Genomic DNA, 23,330 nt, shown 5'->3' on the forward strand with positions numbered 1-23,330 from the left:
CCGTCCTCCACTGCACTCCCAAGCTACAGCAGAGAGCTGACCTGGAAGAGGAGCAACCGGGACAGAATCTGGCACCCCGACCGAGACTAGAACCCGGGGTGCCGGCACCACAGGTGGAGGATTAGCCTAGTGAGCCGCAGAGCTGGCCTTCCAACTTTGTTTTTGTTATGTAAAATTGCTATAGCTATTTGGTGACTCTTGTGTTTACATATGAATTTTAGCATATTTTTAATATCTCTGAGAAGAATGTTGGTATTTTGGGATCTCACTGAATCGATAAATTGCCTTCAGTAGTATGGACATTTTGATTATATTAATTTTTCAAATCCATGAATATGGAAGGTTTCTCCAGTTTCTTTGTGTCTTCTATTTCTTTGTTTAATGTTTTGTAATTTGTTTTTTTATTGTTAGCAAAATTTTCTTTCAAAGATTTGAGAGGCAAAGGCAGAGAGAGAGAGGGCTTCCATCCTCTGGTTCACTCCCCAGATGGCAACAATGGCCAGAGCTGTGCCTATTCAAAGCCAGGAGGCAAGAGCTTCCTCTAGGTCTCCTATTTAGGTGCAGGGGCTGAAGGACTTGAGGCATCCTCCGCCACCTTCCTAGGCCATAGCAGAGAGCTGGATCAGAAGTGGAGCAGCCGGGACTCAGACCAGCAGCAGCTTTACCTGCTATACCACAGCATCAGCCCATGTAATTTTCATTATATTCCTAGGTATTTGATTTTTTCTGTAGTTACTGTGAATAGGATTGACCTTAGAAGTTCTTTCTCAGCCATGGCTTTTGTATACAAAAGCTATTTTTTGTGTGTTAATTTTATATTCTGCCACTTTACCAAACTCTTATGAGTTCCAGTTGTCTCTTAGTAGAGTCTTTTGAATCCCTTGTGAATAGAATCATGTCATCTGTAAATAGGGATAACTTGATTCCTCCTTTCCAATTTCCCTTTGATTTCTTTTTCATAATGGCTCTGGTTAAAACATCCAGAATTACATTGAGTATCAAGGGTGATAGCGGCATCCTTGTCTGATTCTGCATCTTAGTGGAAGTGCTTTCAAATTTCACTATTCAGTAAGATGTTGGCTGTTGTTTTGTCATACAATGCCTAGATTGTGTTGAGAAATGTTCTTTCTATACCCAGTTTGCTTAAGTCTTTCATCATGAAATGATGTATTTTATCAAATGCTTTCTCTATATATATTGAGACAACCATGTGGTTTTTGTTCATTTTATTAATGTGATGTATCGCATTTATTGATTTGGGTATATTGAACCATCCCTGCATATCAGGGATAAATCCCAATTGGTCCATGTGAATGGCCTTTCTGATGGGTTGTTGGATTTGATTGGCTAGAATTTGTTGAGGATTTTTGTGTCTATGTTCATCAGGGATATTAGTCTATAGTTCTTTCTCTACTGCATCTTTTTCTGGTTTAGGAATTAAGGTGATACTGGCCTCATAGAAGGAGTTTAGGAGGATTCTCTTCCTTTCAGTTTTTTGAAATACTTTAAGAATTAGAATTCGTTTTTCTTTAAAAGAATGGGAGAATTCAGCAGTGAAGGCATCCAGTCCTGGTATATGAATTTTGCTTATTTTTTCAAAATAATAGCTCTTCCTTTCCCCAGCCTTTTTTGTTTCAATTTTATTTCTTTAATTTTTATTATTTCTGCCTCCTATTAATTTTGGATTTTGTTATTTTCTAGATCCTTGAGGTGCATTGATAGTTCACTTATTTGCCTTTAAAATCTTGATGTAGGCACCAGTTGCTATAAACTTCCTTCTAACACTGCTTTTGCTCTGTCCCATAAGTTCTATTACCGTCTTCATTCATTTCCAGAAACTATTTCCTTTTTGATTTCTTCTGTGACCCACTATTCATTCAGGAGCAAGTTGTTTGGTTTCCATGTGTTTATATATATATTCTAGAGATTCTTATTTTCCAGCTTTATTCCACTGTGGTCAGAAAAGATGCATGGTATGATATCAGGTTTTTTTTTTAATTTTCTGAGATTGCTTTATGGCCTAGCATATCCTCCATCTTAGAGAAAGGTCCAAGTGCTGATGAAAAGAATGTATGTTCTGCAAATGTGGGATGAAAAAGTCTGTAGATATCAGTTACATCCATTTGGTCCGTAGTGTAGATATGTTCTGTTATTTCTTTGATTATCTGTCTAGTTGATCTGTACATTGATGAACTGGAGAGTTGAATTCCACCGTTACTATTGTATTGGAATCTCTGTCTTCCTTTAGATCTGTTAACATTTGTTTTAAATAACCAGGTACCCTGACTTTGGGTGCATATACATTTATTATAGTCACATGTTCCCATTAAATTGATTCCTTAATCATTACATAGTGCCTTTCTTTGTCTCTTTCAGAGGGCAAAGTTGTTAAAGTCTATTTTTGTCTGATATTAGGATAGTTACACCTGCTCATTTTTGTTTTCCATTAGCATGGAATAACTTTTTCCATCTTTTTACTTTCTGTCTATGTGTACCTTTGATGGCAAGATGCGTTTCATGTTGGCAGCAAATAGATGGGTCTTATTTTTTAATCCATTTGGCCAGTCTGTGTCTTTTAATTAGTGAGGTTAAGCCATTTGCATTTAAGGTTACCATTGATAAATAATGAGTTGACCCTACCATTTTTCCATAAATATTCCTATTGTTTACTTTTGATTTCCTTTGTACTTTTACTGGAAGATCTCGGTCTTCACATTCTTTCATAGTGATGACCATGTTTCTATGTTTCTCGGTGCTGCACATCTTCAAGCCTCTTCTGTAAGGCTGGATGAGTAGTGACAAATTCTTTCAATTTCTCTTTGTTATGAAAGGTCTGTATTTCAGCTTAATTCATAAATGAGAGCTTTGTGAGTACAGTATGCTGGGTTGACAGTTTTTTCTTTTAAGGCTTGGAGTATGTCTCTACTGTCTCTCCATTCTCTCCTAACCTGTAGAGTTTCTAATGAGAAGTCAGCTGTGAATCTAATTGGAGATCCTCTGAAATTAATTTCCATTTCTCTTATGTAACTTTTAGAATCTTTTCTTTGTTTTATTGTTGAAAGTTTGACTACAATGTGTCATGTTGAAGATCTTTTCTAATCATATCTATTAGGAGTTCTTTGTGCTTGTATACTTGGGCATCTCTTTCTTTATTCAAATTGGGGAAGTTTTCTGTAATTATTTCACTCAATAGGCCTTTCTTTCCCCACCTTCAGTGACTCCTAAGACCTATATGTTGGGTCATTTGATAGTATCCCATAAGTCTCCAACACTATTTTTAATTTTTCTAATTTCTTTTTTGTCTGAGAAATTTCCAAAGATTTATCTTCTAGCTTGTATATTCTTTTTCTGCCTCACCAGGTCTATTTTTAAGGCTTTCTACTTTATTTTGGTACTGAATTTTTCACTTCCAATATGTCAGTTTGATTGCTCTTCAAAATCTCAATCTCATAGTAGAATTTTTCTTCAATGTCATGTATGAATTTCTTTAACTTACGAATTTGTTTCTCATGTTTATGAATAATCCTATGATTAATCTTTTGAATTCCTTTTGAGGCATTTCGTCATTCTCTTTGTCTTCACATTCTGTATTTAAGTGTTGTTGTGTTCCTTTGGGGGAATCATGTTGTCTTCCTTACTTTTTTTTCTTGATTTTCTGCATTTATTTTCAGGCATTTGTGGATATACTTATTTTTTCCTCTGGATGGCTTTTAACTTTGAACTATGCCTCTTTGGCTTAGTGGAATGTTTGTTCTTTCAGTGAATACTCAGAGTCATATGCTAGGTGTGCCCAGGGTACTGTGGTCAGTGCTCCTGAATGAAGCAAGTATCCAGAGTGACACCCAAGTTGGGTATGAAAAAAATCTCTTCTGTTGTCAACAAGGGAGTGGTATCACCTCTGTTGGCGTAATCACATCATCACCTCCTCTCTTCCAAGGTGTTCATTGCCCTGGGTTAGCCCACAGTGGGTGAAGCACTCACACACACTTCCACATAAACCACGCAAAAGTTCTGCATAATCCTAGTTGTGAGCATAGATCCTGCTGCAATGACCACCCCAGGCAATCAGGGAGCTCTGAGCATTTGGCACCCCACACAGTGATAGCCCAGAGACCCAGCTACACCCCTGGGCTCTATTGTGCAGTCAAATTGTGCCTGTGGGTGCTCTGCCTTGGATGTTTTAGCCCTGGACCTGTGATATGTTGAAAGGCTGGGTGAACCTCACAGTCCTATGAGTACCCAGACCCCTGTCAATTCTCCCAGCCAGATTCAAAGTCAGTGGGGAAAACCCCTTTGGTAACACCCCTGGATCACACACGTGCACAAGAGCCCCTGCAGCTGCTACTCATGTCAAAATTGTACCTGCTTACCCATTGCCAGGTGCACACACCTGAGCTGCCACAGCCACTACTGGTATCAAGATAGCACCTTGTCCCCTCCAGTTGCTGGATGCGTGCACGAGAGCCACCTCAGCCGCCACTGATGTCAAAATGGTGCCTTCTCCCAGCCACTTACTGGGCACCATTGTAGGGGGAATACACAGAAGGAAAGGTGCCCCTTTTTTATACTGGATTAGGCGAATACCCCATTCCCCCTAAGACTCAGGCTGGACTCAGTGTACTCTGCCATGCTCCTCCTCTGGCTGTATCAGAGAACTCTGCTTTCTGTTCTCTCCTCACTCTCCAAAGCTGGCACTTCCTCCGGCTCTTGGCTCCAAGGGTCTTGTGTTGTGTCCACGCTCATTGCTGCACCTCTGCAGCTTCCCATGCTAATCCACGGTGTCCTTCTTCTGTAGAACTTCACTGCAAATTTCTCTGCAACTCTCCCCTGGAAATGCACTTTTCCATTTTCTTGCTACCATTTTTCCCTAGCCTAAAGCAGTTTGGAATCTCCTCAGCTTTGATTCTGATAAGACTCTGTAGTATAGACTCCTATTCCTACTATTTTTGCTATACTTGATGCTAGTAGTAGGGATCTGTGGCCCAGTGAGATTCCTAGGACCCCTGTGGAACAGCCCCAGCTGACTCCAGAAGGAGAGACTGGAGTCAGAAGCTTCTCACATGTTTTAGAGCCGGACTTGCTAGTGCTACAGATGTACCTGGCACAAGGCTCCCAACCATTACCCAAGTAAAGATCTGAAGCTGCAAGATCAGCACTGGACTCACGGACTACCAGCCACTGCCCAACTCCAGAGCCACAAGATTAGCATTAGCACTGGTTGGAGGAGATAAGTCCCCTAGATGCTTTATTTTTTTTTTAAGATTTATTTATTTGAAAGGCAGAGTTCCACAGAGGCAGAGAGAGAGAGACAGACAGACAGAAATCCCAAGCCAGAGTCACAAGTGATCAGCTGTACACAGGATTGGAGGGGCCTGGATTCCTGGCCGCTTCCATGAGAGGGGCTGGAACCCTGCAGACCTGGATGAATTGCAGAAGCTATGGTCCAGAGCCCCTAGAAGTATGTGGTTTGTTGGGCTGAGCATGGAGTGGAATGTCCACAGAAGAGCTCTGAGCAAGTCTGCTGTGCTGGGAAGAACACAGAAAGCCTGTGTCAGAGTTACACTATATAAGGTACAGAAAGCCAAGGCAGCTGTTTGTGGGAGGAGCAAGAACCCGGAGTGATGCCTGGGCTCAGTTGGATACAGAAAACCCAGCTACTTTCAGTGGGAGGGACTAGATCCAAGCAGTGCAGAGATTAGTCTGCAGGCCCTTCACTGTGCTAGGAACAGGCCAAGTGCACTGTCCAGAGTGAGTACACCATCCAAAAAGTGGGGTGTATTTTTTTTAAGATTTTATTTGAGAAGCAGAGTTACATACAGAGGGAGAGATGGTGATATAGGTCTTCCTTCTGCTGGTTCACTCCCCTAATGACTGCAACAGCCAGAGCTGGGCCAGTCTGAAGCCAGGAGCCAAGAGCTTCTTCTTGGTCTCCCACATGGGTACAGGGGCCCAAGCTCTTGGTCCATCTTCCACTGCTTTCCCAGGCCATAAGCAGAGAGCTGAATTGGAAGAGAAGTAGCCAGGTCTCAAACTGGAGCCCATATAGGATACTGGCACAACAGATATCCACTGCACCACAGACGTGGGCCCCATTCAGAGTGTTTTCACCTTCCCAAAGATACATACTGCCCAGAACATGAACACACTCTCTGCTGTATGCTTAAATCCTACTGCAAGAAGCATCTCTAGAATGCAGACATTTCTGGGCCTTGATGGGTGGAGTGTGTGTGGCCATGGGAACCTTGAGTCTTGGTATGCTCAAGTTCCCACAACAATGAGCAATACTTTGAGTTGGGTGGGGAGGCAGTGCAGAGGAGAATGATACAAGGGGTCAGGCACTCCTGTTTCTAAATAAATAAATAGGGACCAGATGCGATAGCTGCCCTGCTCCCACTGTTCCCCCAAGTATAGATCACTCTATGGGCTAGGGTGCTGATGTTGCCCAGGTGGACCTGTGAGGCTGTTTTCCTTGCTAGAGGGCATGTGTGTCCCTGGGCTTCTGGGAAGGATATATGCAAGGGCTTCAATCTCAAAGCAGTGACTCCTTCCTCAAGGTGGTGCCGTGTTTCTGCAGCCTGTGCTCTGAGGGTTGGAAGGAGGGCACTTTGAGTTCTTCTCTGAAGTGTAACAGTTGTGATTTTTCCAGGGAGTTCTCCTTACTGAGCTGCTGATCTGTGGTTACTGGATTACTCTTTAGTGAGGATTATCCGCAAAAGATATTTGTGCAGATGGGCTCCTCTGAGACTGTCTTGGTCTCTCTTTCCCCTGCAACAAGGAATCCCCCGGCCTTGGAGCCAGGGATTCAGGTGTTGGCTTTGTTCCTCTCTCTGTTACTATGCTTGGTATTATTGTCCTATTGTGTTCCTGCTATTCCTTTACTGTATTCACAAGCTTCCTCCGGCACACACCTCAATATGTAACTGCTTTGGGTTGCCTCTGTGGAAGAGAAAATGAATGCTAAGTTTCTCTATTCAGCCATCTTGAACTCCAGGCATCTTATTATTTTTAAATTTTTATTACATTTGAAAGGAAGGCAGAGAAAGATCTCCCAACTGCTGGTCCACTCCCCAAATGACTGCAATAGCCAGGGCTGGGCCAGGCCAGGAGCTGAGAACTCCATCTGGATCTCCCTCATGGGAGGCAGGAACCCAAGAATTTGAGCCATCACTTGCTGCCTCCCAAAGTGGAATTGGGAGCAGAGCCAGGACTGGAACTCAGATACTCCAGTATAGACTGCAGGCATCCCAAGTGGCATTTTAAGCACTGTGACAGAAAGTAAAGCTTTCAGTCTTACACTGCTGAGTATGATGTTCACTGTAGGTTTTTCATATATAGCTTTATTATGTTGAGGCAGTTATTTCTAGTTTTTGGAGGGCTTTTTTTTTTAAATCATGAAAGGGTTTTGAATTATGTCAGTTCCTTTTTCTACATCTGTTGAAACAACCATGTGGTTGTTCTGCTTCTTTCAGTTAATGTGTGTTACAGCAATTGATAGTTGCATGTTCATTCATTCTTGCATTTTGGGAATAGATCCCCACTTGGTTATGGTGCACAATCATTTTAATAAACTGCTGAATTTGGCTAGCTAGTTTTTTCTGAGAATTTTACTTTGATCTAGGAAATACTGGTCTGTAGTTTTCTTATAGTGTCTGTGTGTGGTTTTGGTGTCTGGGTAATACTAGCCTGATAGAATGAGTTAGGGGTTGTTCACACCTCTTCAATATTTTGCAAGAGTCTAAGGAGGAAGAGTGTTAATTCTGCATCAGACACTTAATGGTCCAGACTTTTCTCGATATTACTATTTTTTTTTTTTTTTGACAGGCAGAGTGGACAGTGAGAGAGAGAGACAGAGAGAAAGGTCTCCCTTTTGTCGTTGGTTCACCCTCCAATGGCCGCCGCGGCCGGCGCACCACGCTGATCCAATGGCAGGAGCCAGGAGCCAGGTGCTTTTCCTGGTCTCCCATGGGGTGCAGGGCCCAAGCACCTGGGCCATCCTCCACTGCACTCCCTGGCCACAGCAGAGAGCTGGCCTGGAAGAGGGGCAACCGGGACAGAATCCGGCGCCCCAACCAGGACTAGAACCCGGTGTGCCGGCACCGCTAGGCGGAGGATTAGCCTAGTGAGCCGAGGCGCCGGCCTGATATTACTATTGTTGATAATTCTATTCAGGTTTTTCTAATTCTTCATGAGGCAATTTTGGCAAGTTATATGTTTCTGTGAGTTTGTCCATTTTGTGTATGTTATCTAATTTATTTGTTCATAATAGTGTCTCATAGTATTCTTTCCATAGAATTGATGGTAATGTACCTACTTCTTGATTTTAGTTTGATTTTTCCTTTTTCTTAACATAGTTAGGCTTGTCAATTTTAATCTTAAAGACCTTTTCATTTTCTCTATTCTGTTTTCTTTTTTTGTGCTGTTGGCTGTACTTCTCCTGTTTTTAAAATTTGGTCCTTTTTCTAGTTCCTTAAATTATAAAGCTAGATTATTGATTTGAATGCTCCTTTTATAATGTTCATAGCTATAAAGTTTCTCTTAGCACTGCTTTCATTACATCAATAATTTTGTATGCATGTTTGAAAGACAAATGTAGAGATCTTACATCTACTGGTTTACCCCCAAGATTCATGCAAACCAGAAGCTCAGAACTCAATCTGGCTCTCCCACATGGGTGACAGGGACCCAAGTACTTGGCCATGAGCTGCTGCCTCCCAGGGCACACATTACATGGAAGCTGGAATTGAAAGCATAGCCAGGACTCAAACTCAGGCATTCTGATGCAGAATGGAGTTGTCCCAAATGACATCTTAACCACCATGCTGAATGCCTGCTCTTCCATCAGTTTTCTTGTTGAGGGGAGAGGGGGCTTCCTTTGTCTCAAAATATTTTGCTGATTTCCCTTGTAATTCTGTCTTTCACTCATTGGTGTTTAGGAATATATTGCTTAATTTCTACATACTTGTGAATCTTTCAGTTTTCCTTCTGTTAATTATTTTTACTTTCATTTCATTGTGAGCAAAAGGATAATTTGTGGAGCCTATATTGTGGTGCAGCAGGAAAAGCCTCCTGTGACTCCAGTATCTCATATGTACCCCAGTTTGTGTCTCAGCTGTTCCATTTCTGATCAGCTCCCTGATAATGGTCTGTTAAAAGCAGTGAAAGATGGCCCAAGCGTTTGGGGCCCTGCCATCCATGTGAGAGACACAGAAAATACTCATGGCTTTGGTATGGCCCATCACTGGCTGTAATAGCCACCTGGGGAGTTAACCAGCAAATGGCAGATTGATCTGTCTCTCTCTATAACTTTTTAAAAATAAATCTTTGTATAATTTGAATATTTAAGCTTACTAAGACTTGTGTTATTGCCTAACATATGGTCTATCCTGGTAAATGTTAAATGTATACTTGATGGAAATGTGTATTTTCCTATTTGGAAATAGAGTATTCTGTATGTCTATTAGGCATGATTGGTCTGTGTACCATTGTCCAAGTATTTCTTTATTGATTCTGTTATTGTTGTTCTATCTATTGCTTAAAGTGGGATATTGAAATCTCTAATAGGGACCGGCACTATGGTGTAGGTTAAGCCTTTGCCTGTGGCAACAGCATCCACCTATAGGTGCCAGTTTGAGTTCCAGCTGCTCCGTTTCCAATCCAGCTTTCTGCTAATGGCCTGGGAAAGCAGTGGAAGATGCCCCAACTGCTTGGGCCCCTGTACCCATGTAGGAGAACTGGAAGAAGCTCCTGGCTTTAGATCAGCCAAGCTCTAGCCGTTGCAGCCATCTGGGGAGTGAACCAGCAGATGGAAGACCTCCCTCTCTGTCTCTCCTTTTCTTTGTCTATAACTCTGCTTCTCAAATAAAATAAATAAATACATTTCTAAAAAATAAAAACTTTTTAAAAAATCTCCAATAGGGGCTGGTTCTGTGGCATATAAGGTTAACCCTCAGCCTGCAATGTTGCAATCCTATCTGGGCACTGGGTCAAGTCCCAGCTGCTCCACTTCTAATCAGGCTCCCTGCTAATGAGCCTAGGAAAGCAACAGAAGATGGCCCAAGTGCTTGGGCCCCTGCACCCACATGGGAGACCTGGAAGAAGCTCCTATCCTGGCTTTGGCCTGGCCCAGCCCTAGCTGTTGCGGCTATTTAGGGAACAAACCAACAGATGCAATCAATCAATCTCTCTCTCTCTCTCTCTTCCCTTCTTTCTCTATTTCTGTCTTTCAAATCTTTTTTTAAAAAAATCTCCAGTTATTGTAGACTTGTCAATTCTTTAATTCTGCCAGTTTTTCCTTCACATATTTTGGTGTTCTGATGTTTGGTGCATATCTATAATTGTTATATGAAAGTCTATTTTGTCTAATATTAGTATGCCCATCCTAACTCTTGGCTAATTTCTGTCATTTCAGTTTCAATCTGTATATCTTTAGATCTAAAGTGAGTTCCTTGTGACAGCATGTAGTCAGGTGATATTCTTTATTCATTCTTCAAATTCTTCAAACCTTTTGATTGGGGAGTTTAACTGACATTTAAAGTAGGCACTGATAATGGAGGACTTAATTTTACCATTTTATTTTATAGTTTTTGTTGCTTGTTTTCTCCATTACTAAATTTCTTTGTATTTACTTGACTTTTTTGTAGTAACAGATTTTGATTTGCTTCTTACTTATCTTTGTATTCTGTGGATAATTTCTTTGTGGTTTCTCATGAGGATTACATACAACATCCTGAAGTTATAATAATTTACTTTGAGTTAAAAGCTTAATTTTAGTTGCATATACTCTGTTTTATACATCTGCCTCCCTTTTATTTTTGTCACAAATTACATATTTATACATTATATATCCATTACTTTGGTTCTATAGTCATGTGTTTTTTCTTTAAATCTTGATAAAAGTAGAATTATGAACAAAAAGTAATACTGATTTTTATATTTTCCCATGTATTTACCTTAACCAGCAATATTTGTTATTGTATAACTTCAAGTTACTGTGTAGCCTTCTTTATTTTGATGTGAAGAACTTTTTTAAAAAGATTTTTATTTATTTCAGAAGCAGAGTTACAGAGAAAGCGAGAGACAGAAAGAGAGGTCTTCTATTAACTGGTTCATTCCCAAATGGCCACAATGGTCAGAGCCAGGCCAATCTGGAGCCAGGAGCTTCTTCCAGGTCTCCCATGTGATTTCAGGGGCCTAAGCATTTGAACCATCTTCCACTGCTTTCCCAGGCAACCATAAGGGAGCTGGGTCAGAAATGAAGCAGCTGGGACCCAAACCAGTCCCCATATGGATACTGATGCTGCAGGTGGAGGTGTAACCTACTTTTGTCACAGCACTAGCCCCGGAAGAATTTCTTTTAGTGTTCTTGAAGGACAGGTCTTTTGGTAATGACCTCCGTTGGTTTTTATTTTTCTGGGAATGTTATAACTTCTCCTTCATTCCTAAAGGACAAAAATGTTTTGGTTGGGATAGAATTCTCAGTTGACAGGGTTTTTTTGTTCTTTTGTGTGTTTTTGTTTGTTTTTAAAGATTCATTTATTTTAAAAGAGATGCAGAGAGAGAGCTTCCATTCACAGGTTCACTCCCCAAATGGCCACAACAGCAACAGCTGGGCCATGCCAGAGCCAGGAGCTTCATCCACATCTCCCACATGGGTACAGGGGCCAAGGCCTTGGGCCATCTTTCACTGATTTCCCAAGCACGGAAGCAGGGAGCTGTACTAGAAGCAGAGCAGCCAGGACTTGAACCAGCACCCATATGGGATGCTGGCATTGCATCACACTGCTGGCCCACAATTTTGTTTCTTTGTTTTTGATTTTTTTTAGCAGTTTAAATATATTCTCCATTACTTTCTGATTTGTAAAGTTTCTGCTGATAATCTCACTGATGATCACTACTATTTGACAAATTCCATTTGTCTTGCTGTTTCTAATAGTTGACCTTCAGCAGTCTCCTTATAATGTGTTCTGATGTGGATCTGAGTTTATTCTATCTCGAATTCCTTGAGCCCCTATACTTGTAGATTCCTGTATCATCAAATTTGGAAGTTTGGTTTGTTTGGGTTTTGTTTTTAACCTTTTCTCAAACAATCTCTCTTCCTTTTGTAACTCTCATAAATTGTTTATCAGTCTACTTGATGGTGTCCTATAGGTACCTTAAGTCTGTTTACTTTTGTTCATCCTTGTTTTTCACTCAATAATTTCGATTGTTCTGTCTTCAAATTTGCTAATTGTTCTGCCTGTTAAAATCTATAGTTGAACTCCTTTGAATGTTTTTATTTCAGTTACTGTACTTTTCAGGACAAGCTGTAGAAGTTGATTGATTTTTATAATTTTTGTTTGGTGATACTGTCATTTTGTTTATCATTTTCCTGATTTCATCTAGTTCTTTGTCCATGTTTTCCTTTACTCTTTGGGCATATTTAAGATAGTTTTCAGTCTGTTGCTCAGTCCAATGTCTGTGCTTCTTATGGAACCAGTTCTACCAATCCATTGTCTTCCTGTGAATGAGCATTTGTTTTATTTTCAGTTATACCTTGTGAGTTATTATTGAAGAGTGAGCATTTGAAAAAGTCATCACCTCTGCAGTCTTTTCAGACTGGCTCTTGCTGGAGGAGCCCTTCCCTAAGTAACTGAGTATTCTCTGAGCCTTTGGATCAGTCTTAAGGAAAGACTTAGGGTTTTCTCGGGAGTTTCCTTAGCCTGGTTCTTGCCTAACTCTGACTGTGGCTTTTCAATTCCCCTGTAAACACAGCTGCTTTTGTATGTCACAATTATACAAAGAGTCTCAGCCAAGCTGCTTCTCCAGGCTTCAGGTAGTCTATTGGATATTTTCACTTATAATCTCTTGCCCGGGCATCTATAGCTCTTAGTGCCCCTGCACTTTTCCTCAACAGAACCCACTGTTTCTCTCCTACCTGAGATTTGGCAAAGACAGGACCAGTCCTTCAAGCTGGTTAGAGCATAACAAATAAGATCTGTTCTGTCCTCAGTGTGAGGGTATGCAATGTGAACAGTGCTACTGCTTCCAGACTGAGACACTCTACCAAAGAGGGGATTTTGTGGTCTGCTATAGACTTTTAGGGGCCAGTGTTGTGGTGTAGCAGGTAAAGCTACTGCCTACAACACTGGCATCCTATTTGGGCATCAGTTCATGTCTCAGCTGCTCTTCTTCTGATCCTGTACTCCACTAGTAGCCTGGGAAAAACAGCAGAAGATGGCCCAAGTGTTTGGGCTCCTGGCGCCCACATGGGAGACCTGGATGAAGCTCCTGGCTTCAGCCTGGCCATTAAGGCCATCTAGGGAATGAACCAGTGGATGGGAGATATCTTTCTCTCTAACTCTGACTTTCAAATAAATCTTTTTTAAAAAATTAGACTTTCGGAGCCGGCGCCATGGCTCACTTGCCTGCGGCGCTGGCATCCCATATGGGCACCGGATTCTAGTCCCGCTTGCTCTTCTTCCAGTCCAGCTCTCTGCTGTGGCCCGGGAGGGCAGTGGAGGATGGCCCAAGTGCTTGGGCCCCTGTACCCGCTTGGGAGATCAGGGAGAAGCGCCTAGCTCCTGGTTTCGGATCGGCGCAGCGCCAGCCGTGGCGGCCATTTGGAGAGTGAACCAACGGGATGAAGACCTTTCTCTCTGTCTCTCTGTCTGTAACTCTACCTGTCAAATAAAAAAAAAATAGATTTTTGATTGTTTTTTAGAGTTCCAATAAGACTATTTTAGCCAATTTTTTTTAATTACTGTTTTTTGACACTTCCGTAGAGGAATAAGGGCTTGCATCATCCTAGTCCACCATTTTGTTGAATCACTGCATGTTCATGAGTTTTTAGGAACATACTGTAACTTACCAAAGTGACCATTTCTCCTCTAAATAAGTTAATTTCAGAGGTTATATAGACAATTACTGAAAGGCTTTTGGACTGCCTCTTCACCTTCAGAGCCTGAGTCACTAAAGTCAACTCTTTAGTGTTGATAAAGGGTTTGGTTTTGTTTTGAGGGGAAAGGATGAGGAGAACTGAATTGTTTGGGGAAATAATGAGTAATTATTTGTGTGATGAATGAAATGAGTAAGTTAGAAGCCGGTGCTATGGCATAGTAGGCTAAGCCTCTGTCTGCAGCGCCAGTATCCCATATGCGTGCCAGTTTTAGTCCTGGCTGCTCTTCTTCCAATCTAGCTCTCTGCTATGGCTTGGGAAAGCAGTAGAGTATGGCCCAAGTGCCATCATGTGGGAGACCTGGAAGAAGCTCCTGGCTTCAGATCAGCCCAGCTCTGGTCATTATGGCTATTTGGGGAGTAAACCAGTGGATGGAAGATCTCTCTGTCTTTCCCTCTCTCTGTCTGTAACTCTATAAATAAAACTTTAAAAAAAAAAAAAACTAAGTTAAACACTAAAGTTTTCAGTGTACATTTTTAAAATTACCATAATGTAATTTCATCATAGATACAGAACAGGTTTTCATAAGGAGGTACAAGTAATAAAGTATGTAATCTTCCTAAGCAATTACTTCGGAAATTCTAATTAATTGATATTCAAGTTCTGGCTTAGTGATGTCTATTTTAAAAATCTCATTTTATATTCTCATTATATATTCCATTTATGTCTGTTAATGGAAATTTTAAAATACGTAAGTAGATCCATAGAAGAAATTAGGGTGGCTTTGTCATTGTAAGGGCACAAGTGACTACTGGATATATACAGCCAAGATCTGTCTTTACTGTTAGGTAGAATGATGTAGAGTCTTTTTTATGTCTATAATTCTGTAACAACTGTATTCATCACATAACTATCCTCCTACAAAGCCTTTTTCTCTAATTTTGTATACATTGCTATAAATTATAATGCATCTCAATTAATTGAATACCTCACTTCACCATGTTGTACGTAGTCTTTCAATAGGATTACCCTTTAAGATACTATTCAGTTATTATATGCCTTATTTGTTTTGTTAAATTACTCAGCTAGTGAAAGAACTCTTTCAAATATTGTTCAGTTATTTAAAAATTCACTTTAAGTGTTTATGAAATACTGAAAACTAACTTTGGGATCTTGAAGGAAAAAGAATCTGTGTGAAGAACTTGTAAGAAATACAGATGACTATTTATCAAAGTTAGTAATGGCTAAAAGCTATATTGAAGAGAAGAAAAAAGATTTGGATGCAGCTATGAAGATTGCAAGAGAGTTAAAATCAGCACCTTCTCTGAGGACGTATTGTGACATGAATCAGGTAATTTTAATAGTTCACAATGTGAATTATTTCTGGTATTTTATATACTTTGGAATCTGATATTTAAGAATTAACAGGGTGAATTTCCTTTTTAGATTATCTTAACCTATATTAGCATCAATTGAGATTTAGAATTAAGTGTTTGAATTCTAAGAAACATTATTAAATTTGTATAACCTTTTATTAGTTTTTACCACCTGGGGGAAATAGCGCAAAAGGTTTTTATTACACATGTTCTGAGAGCAAGGATAATTGAGATGGAAGTTGAGGTTTCTAGGACACCTACATAAAAGATGAGGACATTTAGAGGAGCAAGAATAGGCATTTGGCATTAAGATGCAACTTGGGATACCCACATCCCATATCAGTCCTAGTTCCACTTCCATTCCAGCTTCCTGCTAATGTGTCTGGGAAAACAGCAGAAGATGGCCCAAGTACTTGGGACCATGTCACCCCCATATGTGAGGCCTGGATGAAGTTTCTGGCTCTTGGCTTCAGCCTGGCCCAGTCCTAGCACTGGTTCATTTTCTCCCCGCTCTCCTTCCCTCTCCTTCCCTCTCCTTCCCTCTCCTTCCCTCTCCTTCCCTCTCCTTCCCTCTCCTTCCCTCTCCTTCCCTCTCCTTCCCTCTCCTTCCCTCTCCTTCCCTCTCCTTCCCTCTCCTTCCCTCTCCTTCCCTCTCCTTCCCTCTCCTTCCCTCTCCTTCCCTCTCCTTCCCTCTCCTTCCCTCTCCTTCCCTCTCCTTCCCTCTCCTTCCCTCTCCTTCCCTCTCCTTCCCTCTCCTTCCCTCTCCTTCCCTCTCCTTCCCTCTCCTTTCCTCTCCTTCCCTCTCCTTCCCTCTCCTTCCCTCCCCCTCCCTCCCCCTCTTTCCCTCTCCTCCCTCCCTCTCCCCGCCTCCTTCTCCTTCCCTCTCCCCCTCCCTCTCCCCCTCCCTCTCCCCCTCCCTCTCCCCCTCCCTCCATCCCCCTCCCTCCACCCCCTCCCTCCATCCCCCTCCCTCCATCCCCCTCCATCCCCTCCCCCTCCCTCCTCTCCTTCCCTCTCCTTCCCTCTCCCTCCCCCCTCCCTCCCCCTCCCTCCCTCTCCCTCCCTCTCCTCTTTCTCCCTCTCCTCTTTCTTTGCCTTCCCTCCCCTCTCCCTCCCTCTCCTCTTTCTCCCTGCCTTTTAAATAAGTAAATCTTTTTTAAAATTTTAAGAGTAAGTTTACTTTGATGCAAAAAAAAATTTGCAATTCACATATAAGTTTTTCATAATATCCATTTTCCACCAAGTTTTTGAAGGTCCCTCATATACATGGATTTCAAAAAATTCTTGCATCAAAACTACTCATTTAATTCCATATTCCACAAACTTTTTGAAGTACTCATATAAATACTCTTTGCTTATTTCTGCTTTACTTTCTTAGGGTTTATATCCTGCTGTTTTCATCTTTGGAATTTCATTTTCCATAGCTACTCACATGATTGGACCAAATTGAGGTGTAGAATAGAAGTCCTGGTTCATCTGCTTCCAGAGACTATAAATGAAAGAACAGTTTGCTTCCACCTAACTTGGACTCCTGCCAACTGTAATTCTTAAACCAGTAATAGTCATTTTCTATGTATTACACATGAGGTGCTAGGAAGCAAATAAATAAATGTGATAAAACTTGGTCTTCACCCTAACTAGTTTAGTTAGGAAAATTGAAAAGCAACAACAGTTTGAAGATAGCTACACAAGTGCAAAATGAGTCTGATCATGTAGCCCTGTCCTATTCATTAGCTAGTATCTATTTTATACACACACACACATCTTTTAAATAATCCTCTGGAGAAAAAAAATCATAAACACATATTTGAATCCCTTCCTTTGAGTGCCTAAATTCTAGCATTGAATGTATTAATTAATATGAAATATCTAAAAGATATAGCTTCCTTCTAAAACCTGTTTAAGATTTGTGACAAATATGAAGAACACATGAACAGTACTTCTCTTTTAATTGTAGATTATTCGGACTTTGAAGTTAACATTTGAGAGTGAATTGTCACAAGTTAGTTCTCTAAAACTAAGGAGCTCTCCTAGGTGAGTAAGTCATAATTCAGAAGACCAATAGCAAGTATAAAAATGTATTAAAATAGAAATTATAAATTGGAGATTTGGGGCACAAATGTTTTCCAAGTTAGCAACCAAATTAAGTGTAATTTATAATAACTGTTTGCTTTTAAATCAGTTAATGTCAACAATTGATTTTCATTTAAAAAAATAATAAACTGAGAACACTATACTATTTTATTTTAGGTTGAATATGAATTGTAGTGAGATTATCTGTATGTTCAACAGTATGGGAAGGATTGAATTTGAGAACTCAGCAAAGTAAGTACTTACAAGAATGGCAATATGCCATTAGTGTCTGACAGTAGTTCCATTGGCTAAGAAACAGAAAAAGTGGCCAGCGCTGCGGCTCAATAGGCTAATCCTCCGCCTGCGGCGCTGGCACACCAGGTTCCAGTCCTGGTTGCCCCTCTTCCAGGCCAGCTCTCTGCTATGGCCCAGGAGTGCAGTGGAGGATGGCCCAAGTCCTTGAGCCCTGCACCCGCATGGGAGACCAGGAGAAGCACCTGGCTCCTGCCTTCGGATCAGCGCGATCCACTGGAGGGTGAACCAACGGCAAAGGAAGACCTTTTTCTCTGTCTCTCTCTCTCTCACTGTCCACTCTGCCTGTCCAAAAAAAAAAAAATGATGTTTCTAGTAGTAGGATCCAAAAGATGAAAAATAAAGGGAAAAGTAGTCTCTCTTGTTGAATTATAGTATAATATTTTTTAAAGGTCTGAAAGGGATCAGTGTTCAATGATAACATGTGTCAAGGTTGTCTTTGAGATTCAGTCAGTCAGCAAGCATTAAACATTGATTACAATGCTAGGTGCTGATACTTTAGCTATCAAGATACATGTCAGAAATTAACAGCAAGTAGAGAATGACATCTAAATAATAAAATACATAATCACTATGATATTCTGCAGAGGTAGTGGAGGTAGAAGGGATGGAAATAATCAGTTCTTCCTGAGGTAAAAGGGAACTTGAAGAGGGATTGTATTTCCTTATCCAGGAAATATGAGTAGCAAATGGAAAGGAGGACAAAGTGGAGATAGGCATCTTAGAAAAAATACACAGGCAGTGAAATAGCATGCTACATTTGGGGAACTGTCTATATAATACCATTCTGTATAAGTATACCCCCCAAATATGTATAGAGGCTAAATCTTAGACTATAACCTGTGTAATGATGTTTAAACTTTATTTTCTAGACCCATATTGTCCCATATAGTAGCCATTAACCATATGAGCTATTTAAATGTAATCAATTAAAACTAAAGTTTAAAACTGTTTCTCATTTGCACTAGCTATATTACAAGTGCACAGTATACACATATGCCTAGATAGTCATGACTTAATCTGTATATGCAGTTTATAACAAAATATCTGATACTGCACAATTTATAAGAAATAGAAATTTATTTCCTTACAATTCTGAAGTATTTTAAGCCCAAGAAGAACCTGCCAGCAGGGATTATTCGTTTTGAGGGCTCTAGTCTCTGCTCTTTAAGATGACACCTTGAATTCTGGGACCTTGTGTTGACAAAAAGGACAAAAAGGATGGAAGAGCAAAAAGGGATCAAAGACCATGTTGTCACTACTTTGTGGGAGAGCAGAAGAGCAAGGAAAGGACCTCATATAGTTCCCTCTAGTCCTTTTCTTTTTTGTTTTTTAAGGAAAATGAATTTTATTAGTATTTACTGAGAAGCATAAAAAGATAGTTTCTGGTTAGCTGAACTAATGAACAGAGGAATTTTGGAAAGACAGGCTTTATTTTTTTCCCCAGAAACCTTTTAATTAAGGTCTGCAGACTTCATGCATTTCATAAATGCAACTTTAGGAACATAATGATTCAGGGGCCGGCGCCGTGGGCCTCCACCTGCAACGCCAGCACCCCATATGGGTGCCAGGTTCTAGTATCGGTTGCTCCTCTTCCAGTCCAGCTCTCTGCTGTGGCCCAGGAAGGCAGTGGAGGATGGCCTGAGTGCTTGGGCCCCTGCACCCACATGGGAGACCAGGAGGAAACACCTGGCTCCTGGCTTCAGATCAGCACAGCGGGCCAGCTGTAGCAGCCATTTGGGGGGTGAAACAACAGAAGGAAGACCTTTCTGTCTCTCTCTCTCTCTCTCTCTGTCTAACTCTGCCTAATAATAATAATAATAGAAACATAGTGATTCTTCCCACCCTACCGCCTCCCACCTGCACTCTCAGCCTTCTTCCTTCCTCTTATTCCCGATCTTATTTTTCACTAAGATCTATCTTCAATTAACTTTATACACATAAGATTATATTAAAAGTTCAACAAATAGTATGAAGAAGAAAAAAAATCTGTTCCTTAGCAGTAGAAACAAGGGCTGTTTAATCGTCCCATCTCAAAATGTCAGTTTCACTTTAGAATACCTTTTAGGTGCTCTATTAGTTACCTCAGGCAGAATGTATAGTATTTGTCCTTATAAGATACCAAACCATTCATGAGGGCAGAGCCCTTATGACTTAATCACTTCCCCAAAGGCCCCACTTCTTAATACTTCCACAATTTAGATTCAGTTTCAACATGGATTTTGACCATGTCACCTCCCATGTTAAACAGTGCAGCAGCACATTTTCACATCGTTAAAAGTTCTGAACAGTGCACCACTAAACAATAAAAAACTGCTAAAAGGTCTTAACCATTAAAGTGAAAATAATATTACATTTTTAAAAGATAACTCTGAACATTTAAGAGATTATTTGGGAGAGTGTGATGGTGGAAGGTGAATGATCAGTTAGGCTGTCATCAATATACCCAACAAATGAGGAAAGCCCAAACTTAGGTAATAGCAGTGGACTGGACTGAGAATGAATAAAATGCTAAATAGGGAAAATTAATAAAACTTAGTAATGTGTCAGTGTGAGGAATGAAGAAAAGGAAAATATCCTCAATGGTTTACAGACTTGGTTTGGATGACTAAATTGATATTTCTCACCAAGACTAGGAGAACAGGAAGAAAAGTAAATTGGGAGAAGGAAGATGGTAGGTCACTTTACTTCCAGTTGTACCATGGTGTTTCAAAATTTCATGAAAAATGAAATTGAAAGAAGGGTTTTGTACAGTACTTGAAACAAATGTGTATAGATGTCTTCAAAAAGATCATGAAATGCATATTATGAAAAAACTTCATGAATTCCTGTAATTATTGGCAACAAATAAGCTTTTAATTCCATTTTTTGCACAAACTTGTTGAACTACCCTTGTACACCAGCTTTCTGGGGAGAAAAGCCTAGAGAACAGAGTATAAGTATGTGCTGAAACTTAAGAAGAGATCTTGGACTTGATTTGGGGTTTAAGAGCAGTTAGAATACAAATGTAGAAACTCCCAAAAAGAAAACGAGTTCATTCACTTTTAGATGGTTTGTCTATAGGGGTCCTCCATGGAGTGTAAATGACATTTGTGATTGAATTAGAGTGGCCCCTAGTCTTACAAGCTCAGAAACATGCACAAGCATATCTACTCTAAACCAGGTAAAGTTGGAAAAGCCAAGTTCACAAAACTGATGTCAGAAAATAGTGCCAATTTAACCTAAGAGACAAATACCAAGAAAAGAAATGAGAAGCCAAATTATCAGTAGTTGATTTATTTGCAATATTGTTTGGGATATAAGGAATAAAAATAATCCAATAGTTTAATAGCATTAGGCTATGACAGCCTACTGCATTCTTCTCCACCAAAGATAACCTTGAACTGAAGTAACATTCCTTCATCCCAGGTCAACTTCCTCGGGCAGTGCTTGGTGAGATCTGTCACATATTGCCCTCTCTGACTTGACTTTTTGTGCTTATATGAATAATCAACAATCTTTGCAATCAATATGTTCTTTTAAATATTTTTATAACTTGACTTTGGTCACTGTCCAAATTTTTAAAACTAAAAACTCTTCTGTATCTTTGAGAATCTATATTGATCTTTTACAGATTTCAAATTTAATTCAGGTGGTCTTTTAAAAAGTTATCCTAGTTTTTAGGGAGAGTATCACTGTGAATTGCTTCTCCTAATTACTAGTGGCAGTTAAATCATGGATTTGGGCAGTAAGGCAAATACTAAAGTAAGACAAATATTAAAATTTAAAGCATGGAAAGGGTAACCTACAAAAAACAAAACTGAAAAGGAGCAGGCAGAGGTTGCAAGAGAACACAAGATAGTGGTGTACTGCAAGACAAGGAGAAGTTTAGGAGACTAATGTTGGCTGACAGTGTTAAATGTTTCAATAAGGTCTAATGAGTTATTAAAAGGGATGTTTAGACTATAAGGTTATGTGCATATACAAAGGGACTTCAAAATGTTCATGGAAAATGAAATTAAAAGATAAAAGTTAAAAATATAAACATTTTTTCTCAAGACAAACTCCATCAAGTGGAAGAAACTTTGGTAAGCAATGATACCAGCCATATAGTCCATCCCAAAAGAACTGAAGGTCCTGGGAGTTTAGTCATGTCAGTGAGGTAGTTGAAGAAAACTAGGTGGGCTTTAAAGGTTTTTGTTTTTTTGTTTGTTCCCTAATCTTTAAAAAAAAAAAAGTCAGAAGGAGCCAAATTAGGACTTACAGAGTGGTTGCCTAATAATTTCCCATCAAAACTCTCACAAAGTTGTCCTTGTTTGATGACAGAAATGAACAGGAACATTGTCATGGTGGATAAGGACTCTATGGGGACGCTTTCCCAAGAGGGTTTCTGCTAAAGCTTTGGCTAACTTTCTCAAAACATTGTAATTATAAGCAGAACCTATCATTCTTTAGCTCTCCACAGTCAGCAAGCAAAATGCCTTGAGCATCTAAAAATAACTGTTGTCATGATCTTTGCTTTTGACTAGTCCACATTTGCTTTGGACTACTTCCACCTCTTGGTAGCCATTACTTTGATTGTGCTTTGTCTTTAGGATCACGCTGGTAAAGCCATGTTTCATCTCCTTTTATAGTTCTTTGAAGAAATGCTCCTGGATCTTGACCAAACTTGTTTAAAATTTCCAAGGGGGATATTGACATGGCAACTAAAACAACGCACATCTCATATCAGAGTGCCTTAGTTTGATTCCAAGCTCTGCTCCTGATTTCAGCTTCCTGCTTTGAACATCCTAGGAGGCAGCAGGTGATGGCTCAAGTGATTGGGTCCCTGCCACCCACATGTGGGAAGCTAGATTAAGTTCCCAGGTGTTGGTGTTGGCCTAGCCCAGTCCTAGGCGTTGCAGCATTTTGGTAATGAACCAGTAGATGGGAAATGGTTCTGTCTGTCTTTCAAACAACTAGCAAAAATAATTTTTTTTAAAGAGAGAAGTCTTTTTTTAAAAGATTTACTTATTACACAGAGAAGGAGAGGCAGAGAAAGAGGTCTTCCATCCTCTGATTCACTCCCCAGATGGCTGCAATGGCTGGAGCTGCACCAATCTGAAACCAGAAGCCAGAAGCTTCTTCTGGGTATCCTATGCGAGTGCAGGGATCCAAGGACTTGGACCATCTTCTGCTTTCCCAGGCCATAGCAGAGAGCTGGATCGGAAGTGGAACAGCCCAGGACATGAACTGGTGCCCATATGGGATCCCAACCTCACAGGCACTAGTTTACCTATTATACCACAATGACAGCTCCTATCAAAGACAGATAAGCATTTGTCACTGCTAAATTAGTTGATTTTATTTCTAAAGCGGCTTCTAAAATGATAGGTTGGGGCAGACATTGTTGCACAGTGAGTTAAGCCACCACTTGTGTACTGGAGTGCCTAGAATCTAGTCTCAGCCCCTCTGCTTCTAATCCAGATTCCTGCTAATGTGCCTCAGAGGCAGCAGATGATGGCCCAAGTACTTGGGACCCTATCACTCATGTGGGAGACCTGAATGAAGCTCCTAACCTGGCCCAGCCCTGGGTGTTTTGGACATTGGAGAGCAACAATCTGTCCTCTCACTTTGACTTTCACACTAAATAAATAAACCTTTAAAAAACTGATAGGTTAGCAAATACAAGCTTTGTGAGACACAATCTCATTTCATTGTAAAATTTCCCTACTTGT

The 23,330-nt window shown here is 40.4% G+C and overlaps 1 protein-coding gene across 6 annotated transcripts in view; it reads left to right on the plus strand.

Moving 5' to 3' along the window:
- The window catches only part of RNF17 (ring finger protein 17), a 117,524-nt gene that overhangs the window by 25,177 nt on the left and 69,017 nt on the right, over positions 1-23,330 (plus strand). For all 6 annotated transcript variants that reach the window (XM_089304337.1, XM_089304335.1, XM_089304336.1 and 3 more), the window contains exons 7-9: positions 15,053-15,224; positions 17,207-17,283; positions 17,500-17,574. In XM_089304337.1, the coding sequence (XP_089160463.1) occupies positions 15,053-15,224; positions 17,207-17,283; positions 17,500-17,574 (324 nt within the window). The remainder of the gene's footprint in view (positions 1-15,052; positions 15,225-17,206; positions 17,284-17,499; positions 17,575-23,330) is intronic.

Source organism: Oryctolagus cuniculus, chromosome 9 (assembly GCF_051225735.1).
Source record: "Oryctolagus cuniculus isolate XC-2025 breed Fujian yellow rabbit chromosome 9, ASM5122573v1, whole genome shotgun sequence".
In the NCBI taxonomy this organism is placed as follows: Eukaryota; Metazoa; Chordata; class Mammalia; order Lagomorpha; family Leporidae; genus Oryctolagus; species Oryctolagus cuniculus.